At 33.6% G+C, this 18,433-nt stretch overlaps 1 protein-coding gene across 4 annotated transcripts in view; it reads right to left on the minus strand.

The window, feature by feature from the left end:
* LOC123531398 (fibrillin-1-like) overlaps window positions 1-18,433 on the minus strand; it is a 126,480-nt gene that overhangs the window by 19,175 nt on the left and 88,872 nt on the right. For all 4 annotated transcript variants that reach the window (XM_053517903.1, XM_053517904.1, XM_053517901.1 and 1 more), the window contains exons 3-4: window positions 2,121-2,285; window positions 861-996 (exon numbers count right to left, since the gene is read on the minus strand). In XM_053517903.1, coding sequence (XP_053373878.1) covers window positions 861-996; window positions 2,121-2,285 — 301 coding nt within the window. The remainder of the gene's footprint in view (window positions 1-860; window positions 997-2,120; window positions 2,286-18,433) is intronic.

Here is an 18,433-nt window from a genome sequence, read left to right on the forward strand (position 1 = left end):
ATTAACAAACAAATCTATTTCCGCATCGGCTGGGGAAATACCGAAATACGGAGAATATATATATATGTAATTTTACAGAATTTAGGCCCACTACCTTAGGCCGCTGTCAGGGGTTAGGGGTTGTGTTGCACTTTCCATTACCTCCCATGGTCAGACTTCGTAAAACCGACACTACTGTTATTATGCTTGTTTTTGTTTTGGGTTTAATGCCGTTTTTCAACAGTATTTCAGTTATGTAACGGCGGGCAGTTAACCTAACCGGTGTTCCTGGATTCTGTACCAGTACAAACCTGTTCTCCGCAAGTAACTGCCAACTTCCCCACATGAATTATCAGAGGTGGAGGACGAATGATTTCAGACACAATGTCTTTTATCAAATCGTCACGGAGGACATACGCCCCGCCCGAGGATCGAACTGGTGACCCCGTGATCCGTAGACCAACGATCTCCCTACTGAGCTAAGCGGGCGGGCATCTTAGTATGCTTGGTTGTATTCTATGCTTCCAAAGGATCTTCATATAGCGTTTACACTATCACAACAGCAAGCTTTAAGTGCCGTGTGGCGGCCGTAAAATATATCCCCCTACTTTGATTCAGAGTTGTTATATTTTTCTGATCCTTTGGAATCATGGAGTCCGTTCAATATCTATTTAAAAGAATTCAACTTTTTGTAATAGAATTCCGCTTAAGCCGCTGCTAGTGGACGTGAGGTGTGTTGCACTTTCCATTACCTCTTTTGACTTGGTCAAACCGAATCTGCCATAATTTTGCTAGGTTGTATTTTATGCTTCTATAGGATCTTCATATTGATTTTATAATCACCAAATATAACTGGATAATATTCCATCCAGTTCATTTACCTATAATCAAGATAACACGTGTTATCAGCTTCTAAGATGTGTTCGTCGAGGATATCACCTGCAGAGGCTTGAGGCGAGGATGTTGTGGTCACATTGTCGCTTGCCTGTCGCCGCAGAGAGCGGGAAGGATACTTATCTAGAACAAAATCACAAGAAAATTTTATCAAACATTGTTCAATACATAAATTGTTAGACAATTTGACGTGAAAATCTGTAAAAAAAAAAAGAACAATTACATATTTAAGACCATGAAATCCAACATCTTCAGTGATTTGCATCCTCTTTATGTTTATAAGGTAGGTAAACCTAAACTGTTTTGGAAAAACAAAATAAATCACAGTCCTTATGATTATGAAAGGATAAAGTTTAATAAAAGTGATAAAATTGCATAACGAAAGGGATAATCACCTTTACCCTAAGATTTTGCTGCATTTTATACAACTTACCCTGCTTTTACGAATCGCGTCACAGAATGTTGATATATGATTTCAAATTAATTTTAGGCCCTTGTGGAGTAATATTTCCCTGATCGAGTATAGTTGATTAAAGGTAGTGGACCGTAAATTATAGTCGGCAAATTACATTTTTTTTCCATACGCGATTACAGCATTTCCGGTGTTTACGGAAAGCCTTTAACATGGATATTGTCGAGGGTCATTACGGGTCCACAACCTTTAATGTAACATAAAATAAAACAGATGGGTATAAATGATAAGCAGGGTTAACTGAAAAGGAAAATGGCTGTATATCATGTTAAATATGTTTAATCATTTAGAATTGTTTACACACGCTCCTCACAAAACCAAAAGAAACAAATGATTCTAATGTCTCTTCTTTCTCTTGGAAAGTGTGATAACGTCCTTGCGGTGAAACATGAAATATACCAAATGTGACATTTAAGGGGGGATATATTTTAATGATTATTGTGGTTGAGGAACTGTTGCCTTGAGTAAGCAATAAATGTCTTTTGTGTACAGTAACTGTACTTTGTCTTTGTCATATTGCTAAAAGACGTTGAGACAAAAATACAGTGTAGATGCATAACAAAAGGCCATGGGAATGTTTTAAAATGCCACAACATATTTACATTTCTAGGCACAGTGCACGGACTAAAGATTGAAGCCTTATCTAAAATGTGGTTTTATGTACACATAAAATACCCATTTTTATTTATTTAAAAGTCCAGCTTTTTTCCACGTAAGAAGACATTATTACCTAAAATGTCTTTCCTATATCTGTATAAAATGTTCTTATATTTACCTCTACATTTTGGTGACCGTCCTCGCCAGGTGTATCCGTTACAATACCGCTGCCTGCTGCCTGTCAAACGGTAACCACGGTTACATGTTGCTAAAACGACACTCCCGCCATGGTCATAAAATAGTTTCCCATTTGAAATGTTTGCTGGCGGGTCACATACAGATGCTAAAAATAAATATAATCAACGTAAACTTACCGACATTATAAGAACAATGTTTTCGTGTAAAAAAAATCTATTTTATTTTCTATCCATTGTTTCAAGTATTTTATTTTAACCTGATACAGCAATATAACCCGGTAACATTTCAAAATGATCACACACTGTGGCTAATTTTTGAGACCAATAACTCTAAAACGTTTAGCTCTAACAATGCATGTTGTATAACATTTTTATGACAAGATATTGAATGCAAGTCAGCCTTTCACGCTAGTCAAACTTTTATGTCTTTGATTATAATGTGTTTCATGGTGGTCAATGTTTCGTTATGGCGCGTTAATAGTTTCGTTTTGTCACGGTAGCACGCGCGCAAAGACGATACAAGAATTCCAAAAATGTTATGGCGCTAGGACAACACAACGAAATGTGCTACATATAAGCCGAGCACACGCCTAAATGTCCTAAATAAGCCAATAAGCCACTATATGTATATCACTTTTCACTAATGATATATAAGTTCTTGGGTCAGGACAGCTCTCACTATATGATAACAGTGCCAAACATATCAACGTATTTAGTCATTTGCGGTTGTATGTTTTTCTGTAAAAAGTCATTCCTACTAATTCTGAACAATTTTGTTCACATATTATAAACAATCTGATTAAAATAATCTCCTACTAATGCTACGCAGAAGTTTAATAAAATCCTTTTTTTTAACCTGGGATTTCAGTTTTCGATATGTGAATATTTACATTCGCCCTATTCTTTTCCATTGGAAATTATGACGTTCATTTCGTATGAACAGAACAGGAAAGGCGCGAAAGTTACGGGCCGCTGCTTTGACGACGTCCGCGTATAGTCAGTGAGAACGTTCCTTAGATGGGGTCGCAGTTGTTCCGTCTGGTGAACATAATGGTTGGAAAGCTGATTTTAATGTGAAATGAAAAGAAATTGTGTGCAACTTTCTTAGAAATTCACATATTGTCACCTGTAATTACAGATGAATTTACACTGGGCCTGTTCCTTACTAACGGAAGTAAAATTTCGTGCATGCGCACTCTCCGTAGTGCAAAAAGCCATGGTCGCAGAATATAAACTAATATTCAAGTTCTGTCACATTTCTTCAATCAATTTGGTCATGATGTGTCTGTATCATAAGAAATCATCAATGCAGGAAAAAAGTATATGTAATCTTTTGCTGATGAACAACTGCCCTGCTCAAAATGAGAAATTTTGACTAATGCGCATTATAACTGATAATAAGGGATTCATAATTGCTCGGTATAAACTATTCTTCAGCCATATTGACGTTTTTTAACAGATTAAGGTTAAAGCTTTTGTTTATGTGGACATTTCATAACATGATCTGACAGAAGTTACAATGTGTCGCAATTTGCATACATGACAATATCATGAATTAAAAACAGAAAAATATAATCAGTAATCAGGAGTAGTTGAAGCAGCCTACAAAGTCCTGCATGCTAAACTTGACAAAGGTGGACACAATCCCTCACCTCTTTTATTTGGATTTTTTAAATCATAGTATATCCAATTGGCGATCGATTCATTCCATACATAAATAGATAATTATCATCTTTTGATTTTTTAAAATTTTAAAGTTTATACCTAATAAAATCAAAGGGTTGGGGGTAAGGGGGTGACCGCAATGTTTTAATTATACTGCTGATTGAAGGTTGTTGATTTCTGCGCACGGTTTATGGTTTGCATATGGAAAGTTAATAAGGAGTCTTCTGAAATATATACATGTAATTATAAAGGGATGCATATGGCAGGTTAATAAGGATGCCTAATAAGGATGCCTAACATAGAATTAGAAAGATAAAATAGAATTAAAAACTCCAAGCAGCGACTATCTACCCTATTATCATGGTTGTAACATTTTCATCGCACCTGCGCCTGGATGTGTGTATACTGCAGAAAATTTGCCATAGTCCAAACTCCAAAAACGATTTGATCTTTTGTCAAAATATTTAAATTTATTTATAATTTCAAGTTGTTACTGTGTTGCATTATTATGCATCATTTAGCAATATAAAGACAGCCGCTGGTGTCATTTTAGACAAGACGCAGACAGAAAATTTGTAAAGCTTTCAAAATGAAAAATGCGATGTACCGCCAAAGTGTATCCTAAAAATATTTTAAAGAAATAGGACTTTGGAGGGGATTTGGTTACAGTGAACTCTGTCGCTGTAAATTAAATTCTTTCAGGTCATGAGAGGAGCACAGCAAAACATACTGCCAATACAGTCAGTCATGGTATACCAAAATGCTTTTAAGAAACGAAATGAATTATTATATGGTAATAATTGATAATATAGTATGTAATGTTATAATATTCAGAAATTTAAATGAATTTTCTAGAAAGGTTTTTGACTACAACAAAACCACGGTGTTGTGAATAATATCAATATGAATAATTATTCTGATGATCTGCACTTTTTGACAGCTATTTTCTCACATATCGTAATACTAAATATTCTTGCATGAAGTTAAATAGTTCTATTCCAGTCAGTCACCTTTCTGTTTCGTTCCTTTTAAGGTGACGTACAACTGAAATATTACAGACACTGGATTGTGTTGTTAATTTAAAGTTACATACATGAAAATGACCATGAAAGCTAGAGATTGCTTTCAACTTTATATAACCTTCTCCATTGGGATAAACTATATATAATATTTATTTACTTGTGTCATATATATTCAAAGTCATTATATGTGTATTGTTGTTACTGTTCACCATAAAATTTTGTAGGGCTGGGACGATTTCAAAATTTTGAAACCGGTTAATCATCTGTTTGAAATCGAATCGAACCGGTTAATCGGCGAGCATATTGAAAATGCTGTTTTCTTTCCTGACGACCGTATCAAGGTTCTTTCAGTAGCTGACATCATTTGATACTTACTGACTTTATCGCTTGCAAGCAGTGTGACAAGTCACATTTTGGTGTTCTTTATTCTAAATATAACACAACATGCAAATCCGAGATTATTGATTATGTTCAGTTGATGTGTTTTAGCGGAAATATACTGCGGGTCTATATGCTGGTCAAAGAAACATATGAAGATAAAGTACGATTCGTGATGTTTATTGTTTGAGAACGATTACCGGTTTTGCAAAATTGAAACCGGTTTCACCCTGTAATCGAATCGGATCCGATTAACCGAATAATCGTCCCAGTCCTAAAATTTTGTATTTGTATACCTTATAGGCTTCTTAGCCTAATGGATTTTTATGAAATAAAACTTGTCAAAACTTGTCAAAACATATCAAAGGTATTATCATGATATATTACACTTATTGAATGGCTGAAAATATATTGGAAATGCAATACAAGAGTTTATTACTTAAATTGTGACAGTAGCCGGCCAGTATAACCGGCGTAGAACCATGTACATATGTCAGAGCAGTTAAATATTTGACTTCTACTATAAAAAATTAGAAATTTACATTGCTTAGATCAGTAACACAGACACCATATAGAATAACGACAAAAATCTTGGGTGGCCGGCCTTCCACGAAGTTAGCTAACTGCATGAATGCTGTCACCCGTAGTTGTTATCAAATGCACCAAAACACGCTTATGCATAAATTCAGTGCAATTTTGTCAATCAATATTACTAAGATATTATACAAATACATATGGTACAATCATGCAGCATTCGTGACCACAATATTTAATATTTCCAAACAGATGATTCAAACAATCTACATAATGGTAGGACATATATTTTTTTTTTCTTAATTATGCAATTTTTTACATTCAGAGCTACATTCAAATGCGTAAGAAATTATATTTTACACCTAATCCTATATTTTTCTATCCAACAGAGAGCATAAAATAACTTTCAAACAGATTTTGTCTCAGAAAATATATTTTTCAATTGGAAAGTTGTCTTTATTCAAATACGAACTTTAGGGAAAACAAATAACAACACTGAACAGCCTTACTAATAGTTCTTCGTCATTTCATGCTCTTTATGTAATTTCTTCAATGTTTGTGCATTATTTACGCATGCAGGAATGTTGATAATAAAAAGCTTTGTGCATGTGCATTTACAACCACGCACGACTCGGCATGATTTATGCATAATAAATTTTAACACCTGTTAATTTTAGTGAAATTGAAAACCTTTAAAGTTACCTTTGCGTAATGCATATAATCAGGGTAAAATCTATTGAAGCAAAAAAGTAATCAGACTTTTTGTATTGCATGCCAATTATCACATTTTAGTATTTTCAATAAAAAAGGCACATTCTTGAAATAGCAAGTACTGAAGCAGTCAATTTTAGTTAATGCTGGGCGTGTTTAGGAAGTGTCGATACGTGCTTTTTTGACATTTATAAAAGTTTTACACTTTCATTGTATAACTATGCTTTTATATATTTATAGATTAAGTTATTTATGATTAATTATGTAAAATATCTGGTGATATAAAAGCTTCACTACAGATCTGTCATTTACATCATTTAACCAGGGGTCATTAATTCAGTCACTCGCTCCACCGGCAAATAAAAAAAACTAACATTTCGATAAGAGTCCCGTGTATTGGCACTTCAGAGGACCTGTGAAGCTTCTTGAACTGGAGAGTTTTCTGTATCTTGAAATACGCTTCAACAGTCTTACCGGAGGAGATTACTGTTGATAAGGCATAAAAAATGTTTCCCGACCTACCCGTAATTTTTGGACCGACCCTAAATGTTTTATGGCCTTGGAGAATATTTGTTTCAACTTTTTATCAAAAAGTTGCAAAACTGCACTTTCTATGTTTTGTACACATGGTCAGTGATGTTAGAAATCAACTTACTGATGCTCTAAAGGCATAAACCACTTTATTTGTATTCATTTTTGACACAAAAATAATTTCCGAAAAGTCTCACTTCATAAAAAAAAAATCCCCCCAAAAAAAGTCCGACCTACCTACCTAATTTTATTAGCATGTTACGGGAAACAAAGAATTTTTTTAGGCCTAATTATAAAAAATGCTTAAACACAAACTAACAAATAAACATCAATAAGAATCAAATTTGAGTTCATGGTTTCAGTTTGATGTAAGATATTAATATCAAAACATTCGTTCTGATATATCTTAACCTTCTTGTAAGGACTGACTGCATTTATAGACTGATTGTAGCACAATGCACTGACTCTGTACTTGTTATGTTTTAATTATTTTTTGAAAGATCATTCGCGTCGCGTATGAAAAGAATGCACCCAAAGGAATAAAATAAACTATTCAAAACTGTATAGTATGTCTTAAATTTTAAATATCTATCAGAATAATTTAGACTGAGGCTTTAGATTTTGCTTAGATTTTAAGACAAACTTTTTATTACAAAAAGAATAACACTTAGCTCACGCTGAATGTTCAAACGTTACATGTACAAGTTGTAGCTATGGTTAATTTAAAATCCACAAAAAAGTAATATTCAGCATACACTGAAATTTCAAACGTCGCATGTTCAAGCAGTAGCTATGGTAACTGAAAGCTTTACGTGTTTGTAACGTATTGGCTGTCTTTATATTCATGCCTGCCTTTACGTACTTAAAATTGAAAGAAATCGTTTTGTCAAAATTAAATCTGATGATGTCCTGAACACAAGGTGTACTAATATTATATAACGAGTATCATTGTGTAAAAATATTATTTGAACTGAAAAATATGCTTTGACTTTAAAGCCTCCTTAAATAAATACAGCAGTATATTGTATTTTTGTTGTTGTTGTTTTTCTTTCTTTTTTTTTTGTTGTTGTTGTTTTCAGGCCTCAGTTTGGGTTACCCCATTTTTATTTATACAAAAAGTTTTTATTGTGTTTACATTTATTTTTATATCTTCAACAAAACGCTCTATATTGTATATCTTTATACCGATGTAACTGAATAATTTAATAGCTTATTGCGACAGTGTTAACATTCTTCAATATCTATGAAATGTTTGTTTACGTAAAATTGAATAGATGCATTTTTATTTGAAAATGTACCCTTAAGACAGGGTTAACTATACGCAAGACCGCAAATGTTCCTCAATCACAAGCATTTCTGTAAAAGTGGGGTAGAGACAATATGTCTCTTTTATACAAAAGAATTTTATAGACCTATATATGAGTACTGAGCACTTCCACTAATCTTTCGTCACTGCATGCACTACTCAGTTGAGCATTATTATGCCCTGCCAGGGCCCATATTCACCAACCTTGTAGTGTGACACTCAGTGTTGTTAGGTTTTCTTGTCCTTTAGGATTATGGAGTTTATTCATCTTCACTAAAATGAAATGCCGCCTAAGACGGTGCTGCGTGCGCGAGGGTCACAATTGCGTTACCTCCCATGAACAAATTTTGCGATCATTTTGCTTAGTTGTGTTATATGCTTCCAAAGGATATTCTTACAGATTTTATTAAGAAAGTAAATTATGTGTTTGTTTATTATAGAGTCACCCTTACTGAAACGGCCAGCCATATTGGCTTATGAGACACCTTCATACATTGAACAGCATTACTTCCGATTCCTACTTTTTAAACCCAGGCACCTTGCAGGTAGGCAACCATAACCATTTTTAACTGGCTGGAGGCTCACCAACCGGTCTCTCTTCAGTAACACGACCCGCCTCTGACAGGGTCGAACCTTTGACTTCCTGATTTCGGGGCGGGTGCCTTATCCATTATTTGGTGCTAATAAATCACAAACAAATGATTATAAACAAGCTTTGTATTATGCATGGTTATTATTACGATATTCATATATCGATTTTATCTAAGTGGACCATTTGCATGTACCTGCTTCCTGTTACTACAAAGTTGTAACTATAGCTGTTGTGGGTGGAAGTTGCCTGTTGTATGTAGTTGGGGAAGAACATAGGAATGAATGATCATTGAGGTTTTTGGGATACCACATTGTCAATAATGGTATAATCTCGCCAATCGAGTACATTTAATAAGTTAAAACAGAATTGTGATTCCTCCCATAATCATAACCTCTGAATTATCAATTTGATCTTGTGGTGAAATATTTTGAATAATTTATCGCTTTAAGTGTTCTGTGTTACTTTCTTTATTCATTAGTCTGTGGTTTTGCATACCTCTGCTGGTTTCACCAAAGCAATACAGTCGTTTAGCTTCAATGTACTGCTCAAGAATATCCTACCTCCCGCTGCTTTGCACTTTAAATGGAACATTTTCAAGAGAGGTTTTATAAACCTGCAGCCTATGGTAATAGACGAACCATTCAATATGCTAATGGTGTTATCATATCTAAACAAGAAGGTCAGTGTCACAGTGGCGTGCAGGTTTGACTTTAACGTCAACGATCTGGGTTCGATTCCAAGTCGCAGTTGATATCCTAACCAGTATTAAGTGCTAGGTGATACTTAAATTGGTGCTTTTTCCAGACGTATGTGCCTGGACTGGATGCTGGGGAGGTAGATATTTCACCTGCCGTGGGCTCAACTGGAAACAGCCTATTGAACTTCAGTCATTTGTTTCAATTGTAATACAGAAGGCAACTGACACTTACGCATTTACATGTGTTAGGAAAGGCAAACATAATTGACATCATTTCGTATCATTGTATGCATAACGTAGACGAAAAACAGGAAATCTACAGATCGTCTAACGTATCACTTCATAAATCTACAGAGACTTACGTAGTTATGAGAATGACTGAAAATTAACGAAGTTAAAGCATGGGTTTACTTTTTTCTTTTCAACTAGATATCTTGAATTTGATATGTAATATCTGAAAATATTAGTGAAAATGTTTTACAGAACGCGACACTTAATAGAGTGACTGGATAATTATATGAATATCTTCAACGTTATTGAAACGGAAAAAAAAGTATGTTTCTAAATGTAATATAACATCAAATAAAAAAGAATTTGTTAAAATTTATTACATACAATTAAAAATTGTATTTGCATAATACTTTTTGATAACCATTTGACAATAATTAAATCCCTTTCGAAAAAAAATGACAGTTTCATTTCAAAATCTGAGGTCTATGGAAGCCCTGGAGGGCCCTTTTGACTTATGACTGTTGACTTGTGATTTGTGACTTCTCACTTAACAATCCTAATCTCATAATAATACTGAAGATCTGATCTCGTGCTGAAATATTTAGAGAAATTTATCATTTAAAATGTCTCTGTGGTGCAGTCTTTACAAGATATGTTGTGCTTGTGTATACATCTGCTGACATTCCGTACAAAATAATTTGAGCTTCAATTTATGCGAGAACCCAATTTTCCGCTTCTTTGCGTTTCGACAAATTATCAAAGAAATATGATTTATGAGAAAGTTTTAATAAATAAATTGCAAGCATATACGGAATGGACGACATGATAAACATGTACTCGATGTTTTCGTACTCGACAAAGCAACAAAATAACACTAACAAAAAACGGGACAAAAGCAGCAGATTAGTCCCAGTGAGTCTGAAGAACTCTATAATTTTGTACTGAAGATATCGCCAACAAGTTTAAAATATCTGTATAATTTCACAATTCCGGTAAAGGTTGTTTTTCCTTCAAACACATGCTTTGTCGGCAAATGTCATTATTCTTTACAATAGAACAATCCCGGAGATGAATATCAAAAAGACATTGTAAAAAGTCGTTTTTCTCAAATCTTAAAGGTCAATATTATCTTAAACTTCGAGCAAAAGACATTTTCCACTTCCAAGTGTCCTCTACGACCTATTGTTGTTGTTATTAATTTGTAAAGATTTCAATGTTCTGTATCTGGGAATTTATTTTGTATAAAATATATCTATACATTTCTTTACAAAACGGACATTTTCACCAAAAGAAATGGAATAAATTCATTTTCTGCTGATTGTTTTGACCTCTTAACATTTCTAATTCTTTTCAAATCTACTTTAGAACTGAGGTTAAATCTGTTAGCAACTTATAGTAATTTAAGACTAAACTTTAAAACAAGATTTAAAAGTAGAGCATAGATTTTAATGATGTGGACACTTAAAAATATATGTGTTTCAAAACACGTTTCATTTTCTTTTCTTGCCCTTTTAAGATTCTGATTTTAAAATCCAATTTTTCTATTAGAAATATTATCGCAAATAAGATTATCACTTCGTCTTCGTCTATCACTGAACAAGTGTCTTTCTATGATTTATACAGCAGTGAGCCAATATCACTGGCGTAAGAAGTGGTTCAGTGTTTGTCCTCAACTATAAAACTTCGAACTATAAAATGCTCAGAGCAAAAACAAAAAACAAGTAGGATATGGTCGACTACTGTTAGTCAGTTAACATCCGTCCCGCACAAATAAATTACCTGCGATAGTTATAAAATACACGCATAAATTCAGTGCAATATGGTCAATCAATATTACTAAGATATTATGCAAATACTTATGGCACAAACGTGCATCATTCGTAACCAATACTAATATTCCCAAACAGATGATTCAACAAGCATTTACTTGCATTAATCTACATAACGGTAGGACATATTTTTTTCTTAATTATGCAACATTTTACATTCATATTAATTCAAATGCATAAGAAAACTTGTAGTTCACACCACGTCTTATATATTTCAATCCGAGTGACAGCATGAAATAATTTTTCCAACAATTCTCAAAAACATGTTTTTCAATATAACGATAGTCTGACTTGGGAAAGTTTTCTTTATTCGAATATGAACTTTAGGGAAAACAATAACAACAATGAACTTCTAACTAATAAATATTTATTATTCCAAGCTCCTTATGTAAATTCTACAATGTTTGTGCATTTATTATTTACGCATGTAGGAATGTTTATAATAAAAGTTTTTGTGCATATGCATTTACGATCACACTCGAGTAGGTTTAATTTATGCAATAAAACTTAACACCTATAATTTTTAGGGAGACAGAAAACCTTTCAGTTACCTTTATTACCTCCGAATTAAGAACATCCGAAAATACTTAACAAAAGCAGCCACTGAAATTTTAGTTTTGTCTCTAGTTATTTCACATCTGGATTATTGCAATGTCACACTGTATGGTGTAGCTAACTGTGAAGTGCGTAAGATGCAACGTATTCAAAACATGTGCGCAAAACTTGTACTTAACAGGAGGAAATTTGACAGTTCTAAACAAGCATTGTACCACTTACATTGTTTGCCGGTGAAAGCTAGAATTGAGTTCCAGATACTCTCTTTCATGTATAGCTGTCACACTGGCAGAGCACCTCTGTACTTAACAGAATTGCTTACAGAGTATATTCCTAGTAGACAAGAGACCGTCTGAAAATTCTGAATGTCGTTATGTTGTCCAATACAACAAGTGCAAAACATTCAATGATAGGAGTTTAGAAGTTTCTGTACTATTGGTCCAAAACTTTAGAATGAACTGCCGTTAGAACTACGCAAAAGTAAATCACTTGACACATTCAAAAAAAATCTTAAGACACTGTATTTCAGAGATTTCGCGGAATTGTTTTAAATTTTTGATAGCTGTTTATCCTGCGAAAACAGCAGGTGATAGTTCTTAAATTTTTGTAAAGGTTTTACATTTCAACATTTATATCTCCAAGGTTTGTTTAAACGCACTTGTTGGTAAGGCTCTATGGGTATGGAAGTGTTTAGTATTTCTTTCTTAAATAGTATATGATGGCACCATTAACCGGGGGGTTTGAACCTCTATATGCAGTCCGTCTGGGCGTACCAGATGCTTTAAGCACTGGTATTGGCAATAGGGGTAAAATGGCCTCAAGGGGAGGGGTGCGATCAGGACTGTTTATTACAATACGGCTGTTATTATTATTATTATTATTATTATTATTGTCATTATTAATATTTTTATAATAACTATTATTATCATTATTATGTACAACGTCATTGAATATATCATTGTATAAAAATAGGTGTTTAATCAAATTATTCAGTTTCAGTTTCAGTTTTACCTTATGCATAATGCATATAATCGGGGTAAAATCTATTGAAGCAAAAAAGTAATTAGACTTTTTGCATTTCATGCCATTTAGCAAATTTTCGAATTTTCAATAGAAAAGGGACATTCTTGAAATAGCAAGTACTTTAGCCACTCCTGGGCGTGTTTAATGAGTGTTGATACGGATGCTTTTTGGATAGTTGTAAAAGTTTTTCTCATACATTTTCATTATATAACTATGATTTTATATAATTCATAGGAAAAATTATATAAAATATCTGGTAGTATATAAGCTTATGTATATATCTGTCTATAACCATCATTTAAGGTAGTTCTGCAAGTTTGATAAACCGGAAGTGATGGCTCAACGTCATTTATCCGGAAAACGTAGAATAAATAAATCCTGGATTCGGCGTTCGGAAATGAAAATCATGTTACGAATTAATCGAAACCTGTGAGTACATTTATAACAATGGCACTGTTGCTATATTTCTAAAGTCAAACTATGATATTAAAACATATGACACGTTCAAATATTCAAACTAACGTCTTAAAATTAGCGTGAAATGTCCTGATCTTTTTAATCATGGTCAAATATCTCAAAAATAAGCACACAGATCTATACATTTTATTTCACCAAATTATAGGCCATGTGTTTATTCACAACTGTGAGAAGTTTCATCAAAATCTACATTGTAGAAAAATGTCTATTCGCGAATATGTTATGAAAGTTATGATTTTCCCATAGACTCCCATTATGAAAAATTGTGTGAGATCCAAATTTTTCAAATCAGTCTAGCAAAAACTCGAGCACACGATCATATCTTTTCTATTTGCTGTTTTTTTTCTAGATATATTCTGAAGTTTTGAAAAATTAGAGTTTAAACATTGTAGACAAAGTGTCGATCCAAACGTGCAGAACTACCTTAAGCAGGAAACAGGGATCATGAGTTCGGTCGCCCGCACCACCAACTAAAAGAACTAACATTTGGATAAGAGTTCTGTGTATGAGTGTCTTACACCTGTAAAGCTAGAGAACCATGAAAGCTTTTGGAAATACAACACCTTCTGTATCTTGCACTATCCTCCCACTTAATATTACTTACAATACAACTGAAGGAGTCGCCAATATGACAATTTGTAAAATAAAGCAAAAAACGTCAATTGTGTTTACATACGACAGAACAGATTTTATATCTTTATTCCGGCGTAACCGGATAATGTAATAACTCATTGCGACAGTGTTAATAATCTTAAATATTTATCTAATGTTTGTTTACGTAAATTGTATAGATGCATTTTTATTTGAGGTTGTACACTAGTGAAATGGTTATCTACGCAAAAGCTGGATTTCGCCTACGTGCTTTGATCACAATCATTTTTGTCAAAGTTGGGTAGATATTATAGTCTCATTTAAACAAAAAGAGTTCCTATATGTATTATAGTGTAAAACACAGTGTTCTTAGGTTTGTCCTTTGAGATTATAGAATCCATTCAACTTCACTGAAATGAAATGCCGCCTAAGACGGTATTACGGGCATGAGGGTAACATTTCGTTACCTCCCGATGAACAGAGTTTGCTATCATTATGCTTAGTTGAGTTCTATGCTTCCAAAGGATCTGCTTACAGATTTTATTTAGAAAGGAAAATAAACTTTTCACTTTGTTTATGGCATTTCTTTACAAAAAAAAAAATCACAAAATGTTTGTTATTACCTGATGCACATTCATGTAAAGTTTCATTACAATAAAATAAAATGCTTATAAAGCAAAAACAGAATGCGGTATTTTAAGTATAAGTTTCAAGCATTGAACACTGCTGAATACGTGCCCTGAGAATGCGAAATAAAGATTTGATCTTAAGTAATCTTTAACATTCGTGCTTTACATTATGTGTGGCCCTATCTGCAACTTTAATTTTGTAGTAACAGAACATGCACGACAAATTGGTAATTTAATCACAACAATCCTGAAGTATGAATATAACTTTTATTTTATCCATGAAACGATATTTTATCTATATTTTTGCAGAAAAAGGTCGAATATGCATCGTAACTGTTTCGATAAACATAAACTTTAAAACTGTATTTACTAAATATTTGTTGCTAATAAATCACAAACAAATGCATATAAACATGCTTTGTATTTATCATGGTTATTACTACGATCTTCTAATATAGATTTTATTTAAATTGATCATATGCATCTCACTACGAATTATAGCTGTTGCGGGTGGAAGTTACCTGTTGTATGAGGGCGGGAAATTACATGGGAACGAATGATCATCGAGGGTTTCGGGATATATACCACATTGTCAATAACCGTACAATCTCGCCAATCAAGTACATTTTGAAAAAACAATGAAATAAAAATGTGATACCTCCGATAATCCTGACCTCTGAATAATCAATTTGATCTTGTGGTGAAATATTTTGAATAATTAATCGCTTTAAGTGTTCTGTGTTACTTTCTTTATTCATTATTCTGTGGTTTTGCATACCTCTGCTGGTTTCACCAAATCAAAGCAGTCGGTAGAAAAATTGTTCAACTTCAATGTACCAAAAATTGCTCAAGAATAACATAAATCCCGCTGCTTTGCACTTTAAATAAAACATTTTCATGAAAAGTTTTATAAAACTGCAGCCTGTCAGAATTAAGCCTGTGATTACAGACGAAATATTCAAGATACTGATGATATTATCATATTTAAACAAGGAAGTCAGTGGCTCAGTGGCTAATATGTTTGACTTCAACGTCGACGATATGGGCTTGATACCCAGTCGCGGTTGACATCCCAACCAGTATTTAGTGCTAGGTGATTTACTTAAATTTGTACGTTTTCCAGTGGTATCGGCCTAGACTGAATGCTAGGAAGGTAACTATTGTGCCAGCTGTGGGCTCGACTGGAAATATGTTGTTCCAACAATTCATTGAAGTGGGGCAACAGGAAACCTTTACCATTATCAATCATATCATAATTTATCACATGTTTGACGTCGCGGGAGTGTAATAAAGTCATTGAGAAAATGATAATACACTAGTGTAATAAAGCTTTGACGTTGACGTAGTTTATACTATAAGCGACGTCGGTCAAATTGTCTTATTTATATAGTAAAAGAAAGTCGATTTTTTTAGTTTTCGACAAGAAAGGCTAACATGTGATAAAAAGAATATACATTTGTGACTTTCCATATTAAATTTATCAAAATCGTTGAATAAAATTGATAAAATGCTCGGCAGAGCCTCGCATTTTATTATTTTATTCAACTCGTTTGATAAATTCAATATGAAAAGACACTCATGTAATATCCTCTACATCAATCATATCATAAACAGAGGATCTTTTCATACTGAATTCATTGAACGATTTGAATAAAATGCGAGGCTATGCCGAGCATTATATCATTTTTATTCAACGAGTTTTACAAATTCGATGCGGAAAGACACAAATTTAATATTCTTTTATAACATGTAATCTTTTCCTATTGAAACATCAAAATTTCTTCTTTCTTTACTTGTTATAGACCAAGTTCGCCCAACGTCTCCTATAAATAAACGACGTCAACGTCAAAGCTTTTTTACACTAGAGTATTATCAAATTTATGTAATGGCTTCATTTCACTCCCGTGACGTCAAACATGTGATAATATCAATCATTTCTTGCATACCAGACGAGGATTTCCGGTATTTTTACCGGTGCTGGAAAAATACATCTTACACCCCGGGGTGTAAGATGACTCTCGTGCTGTAAATGACGTATTACGAACTACATATATGTAGAAGATTTATGTAGTAATTTATATTTTATTTAAAAAACGAAATAAAAATTCAATACCTTGACAGTTCCTATTGGTTCCTGATAGTATATTTCTCGATTCAAATCACGTTATTTTATCAAAAATCCATAACGTTACGCTTCAACTGATAAAACAAAACCGGAACTAAACATTATTCATTGTTTTTTAAACGTCATAACGTCTTTCCTGTTTACGGGCGTTGGTTTCCCGCGCTTTGTTTAAATATACTGCTATAAGAAATAGTTCTAAAGAGAAAGTCGTTCGATTGATTTTATTTGTATTATTATTTCTTGAAATCGATATGCAAGAAAAAGATTCTGTCACTGGTTGTAGGTGCAGATGGAAATATCCGGCTCTCGGGTAACTGTTTAGGCGGTAACTCGGCATTGAGCCTCGTTACCGCCTAAACAGTTACCCTCGAGGCAGGATATTCCCATCTGCACATACAACCAGTGAAAGAATCTTATAATCTTAATATCAATCATGTTATAACACAACTTTCTGCAAAGGCATTGAGTACATGCGTTTTAGGTTCTTAAGAATTGTAATTATATATATATAAGTTGTGTTAAAACATGATTGATATTAAGATTATAAGATTCTTTCATATATATAAGAGCATTTTTGTGTTTTACATTACATGCCTTCTGTTGCCTTTGCGTATGTTAGGGTTTCACCTGGCGGGGATAACTTTTATTTTCACTGTCCTGTGACTTTGGAACATGATGGGGGTAAGAGTGAGGTTAGGTGCACCATAAACTGGTTTAAGCTCCCCAGTGGTGGTTTTGCCACTGACCGTTCCAAGGCGGTGCCCCACTGTGTTCCTTTGTTTGTTTGTTTTGTCCTTGTGTGTTTGCTTTGTGTGTGTGGTGTGCGTGTGTTGTTCGTGTGCGCGTTTGGGGAGGCTGCGTTTTTAGAACGCGGCTTTCCCTGTTGGATATTCTTCCTTGTTTTTATATATTTCACATTAGTATCTTGAAAGCTGTTCAAGTTTCTCACTAATTTGTGACTTCATAAAATTCTGTTTGATAATATATATATTATCTTTATGAAAAATCTTCCAGAATTGACTAAATCCTTTGATGTATAAGAATAAACCCCTTTACACAGGCATCAAAACCATTAAATGTTATCCATAATCTGGTATGAAAACCCACAAATTAAAGAATAAGCCCTGTCTCTAATTAGCATGCGATACTATAGTCTGTAGAAGTTTGAAACCTCTGCAACAGCCAAGTGGGTTTCAGTCACTTGTTGCAATGGTTAGACGCGCTATACTGAGATGTACGCATTTACATGTGGTAGGCAAGGAAAACATAATATGCATAAAGGAAATCTACAAGTCGCACATTATAATCATCATTATATTGTATAAATCTATAGAGACACTCGTAACTATGAGAATAACTGAGACTTAACGAAGTTAAAACGTTGGTTATACTTTTTCT

Source organism: Mercenaria mercenaria, chromosome 11 (genome assembly GCF_021730395.1).
Source record: "Mercenaria mercenaria strain notata chromosome 11, MADL_Memer_1, whole genome shotgun sequence".
NCBI lineage: Eukaryota > Metazoa > Mollusca > Bivalvia > Venerida > Veneridae > Mercenaria > Mercenaria mercenaria.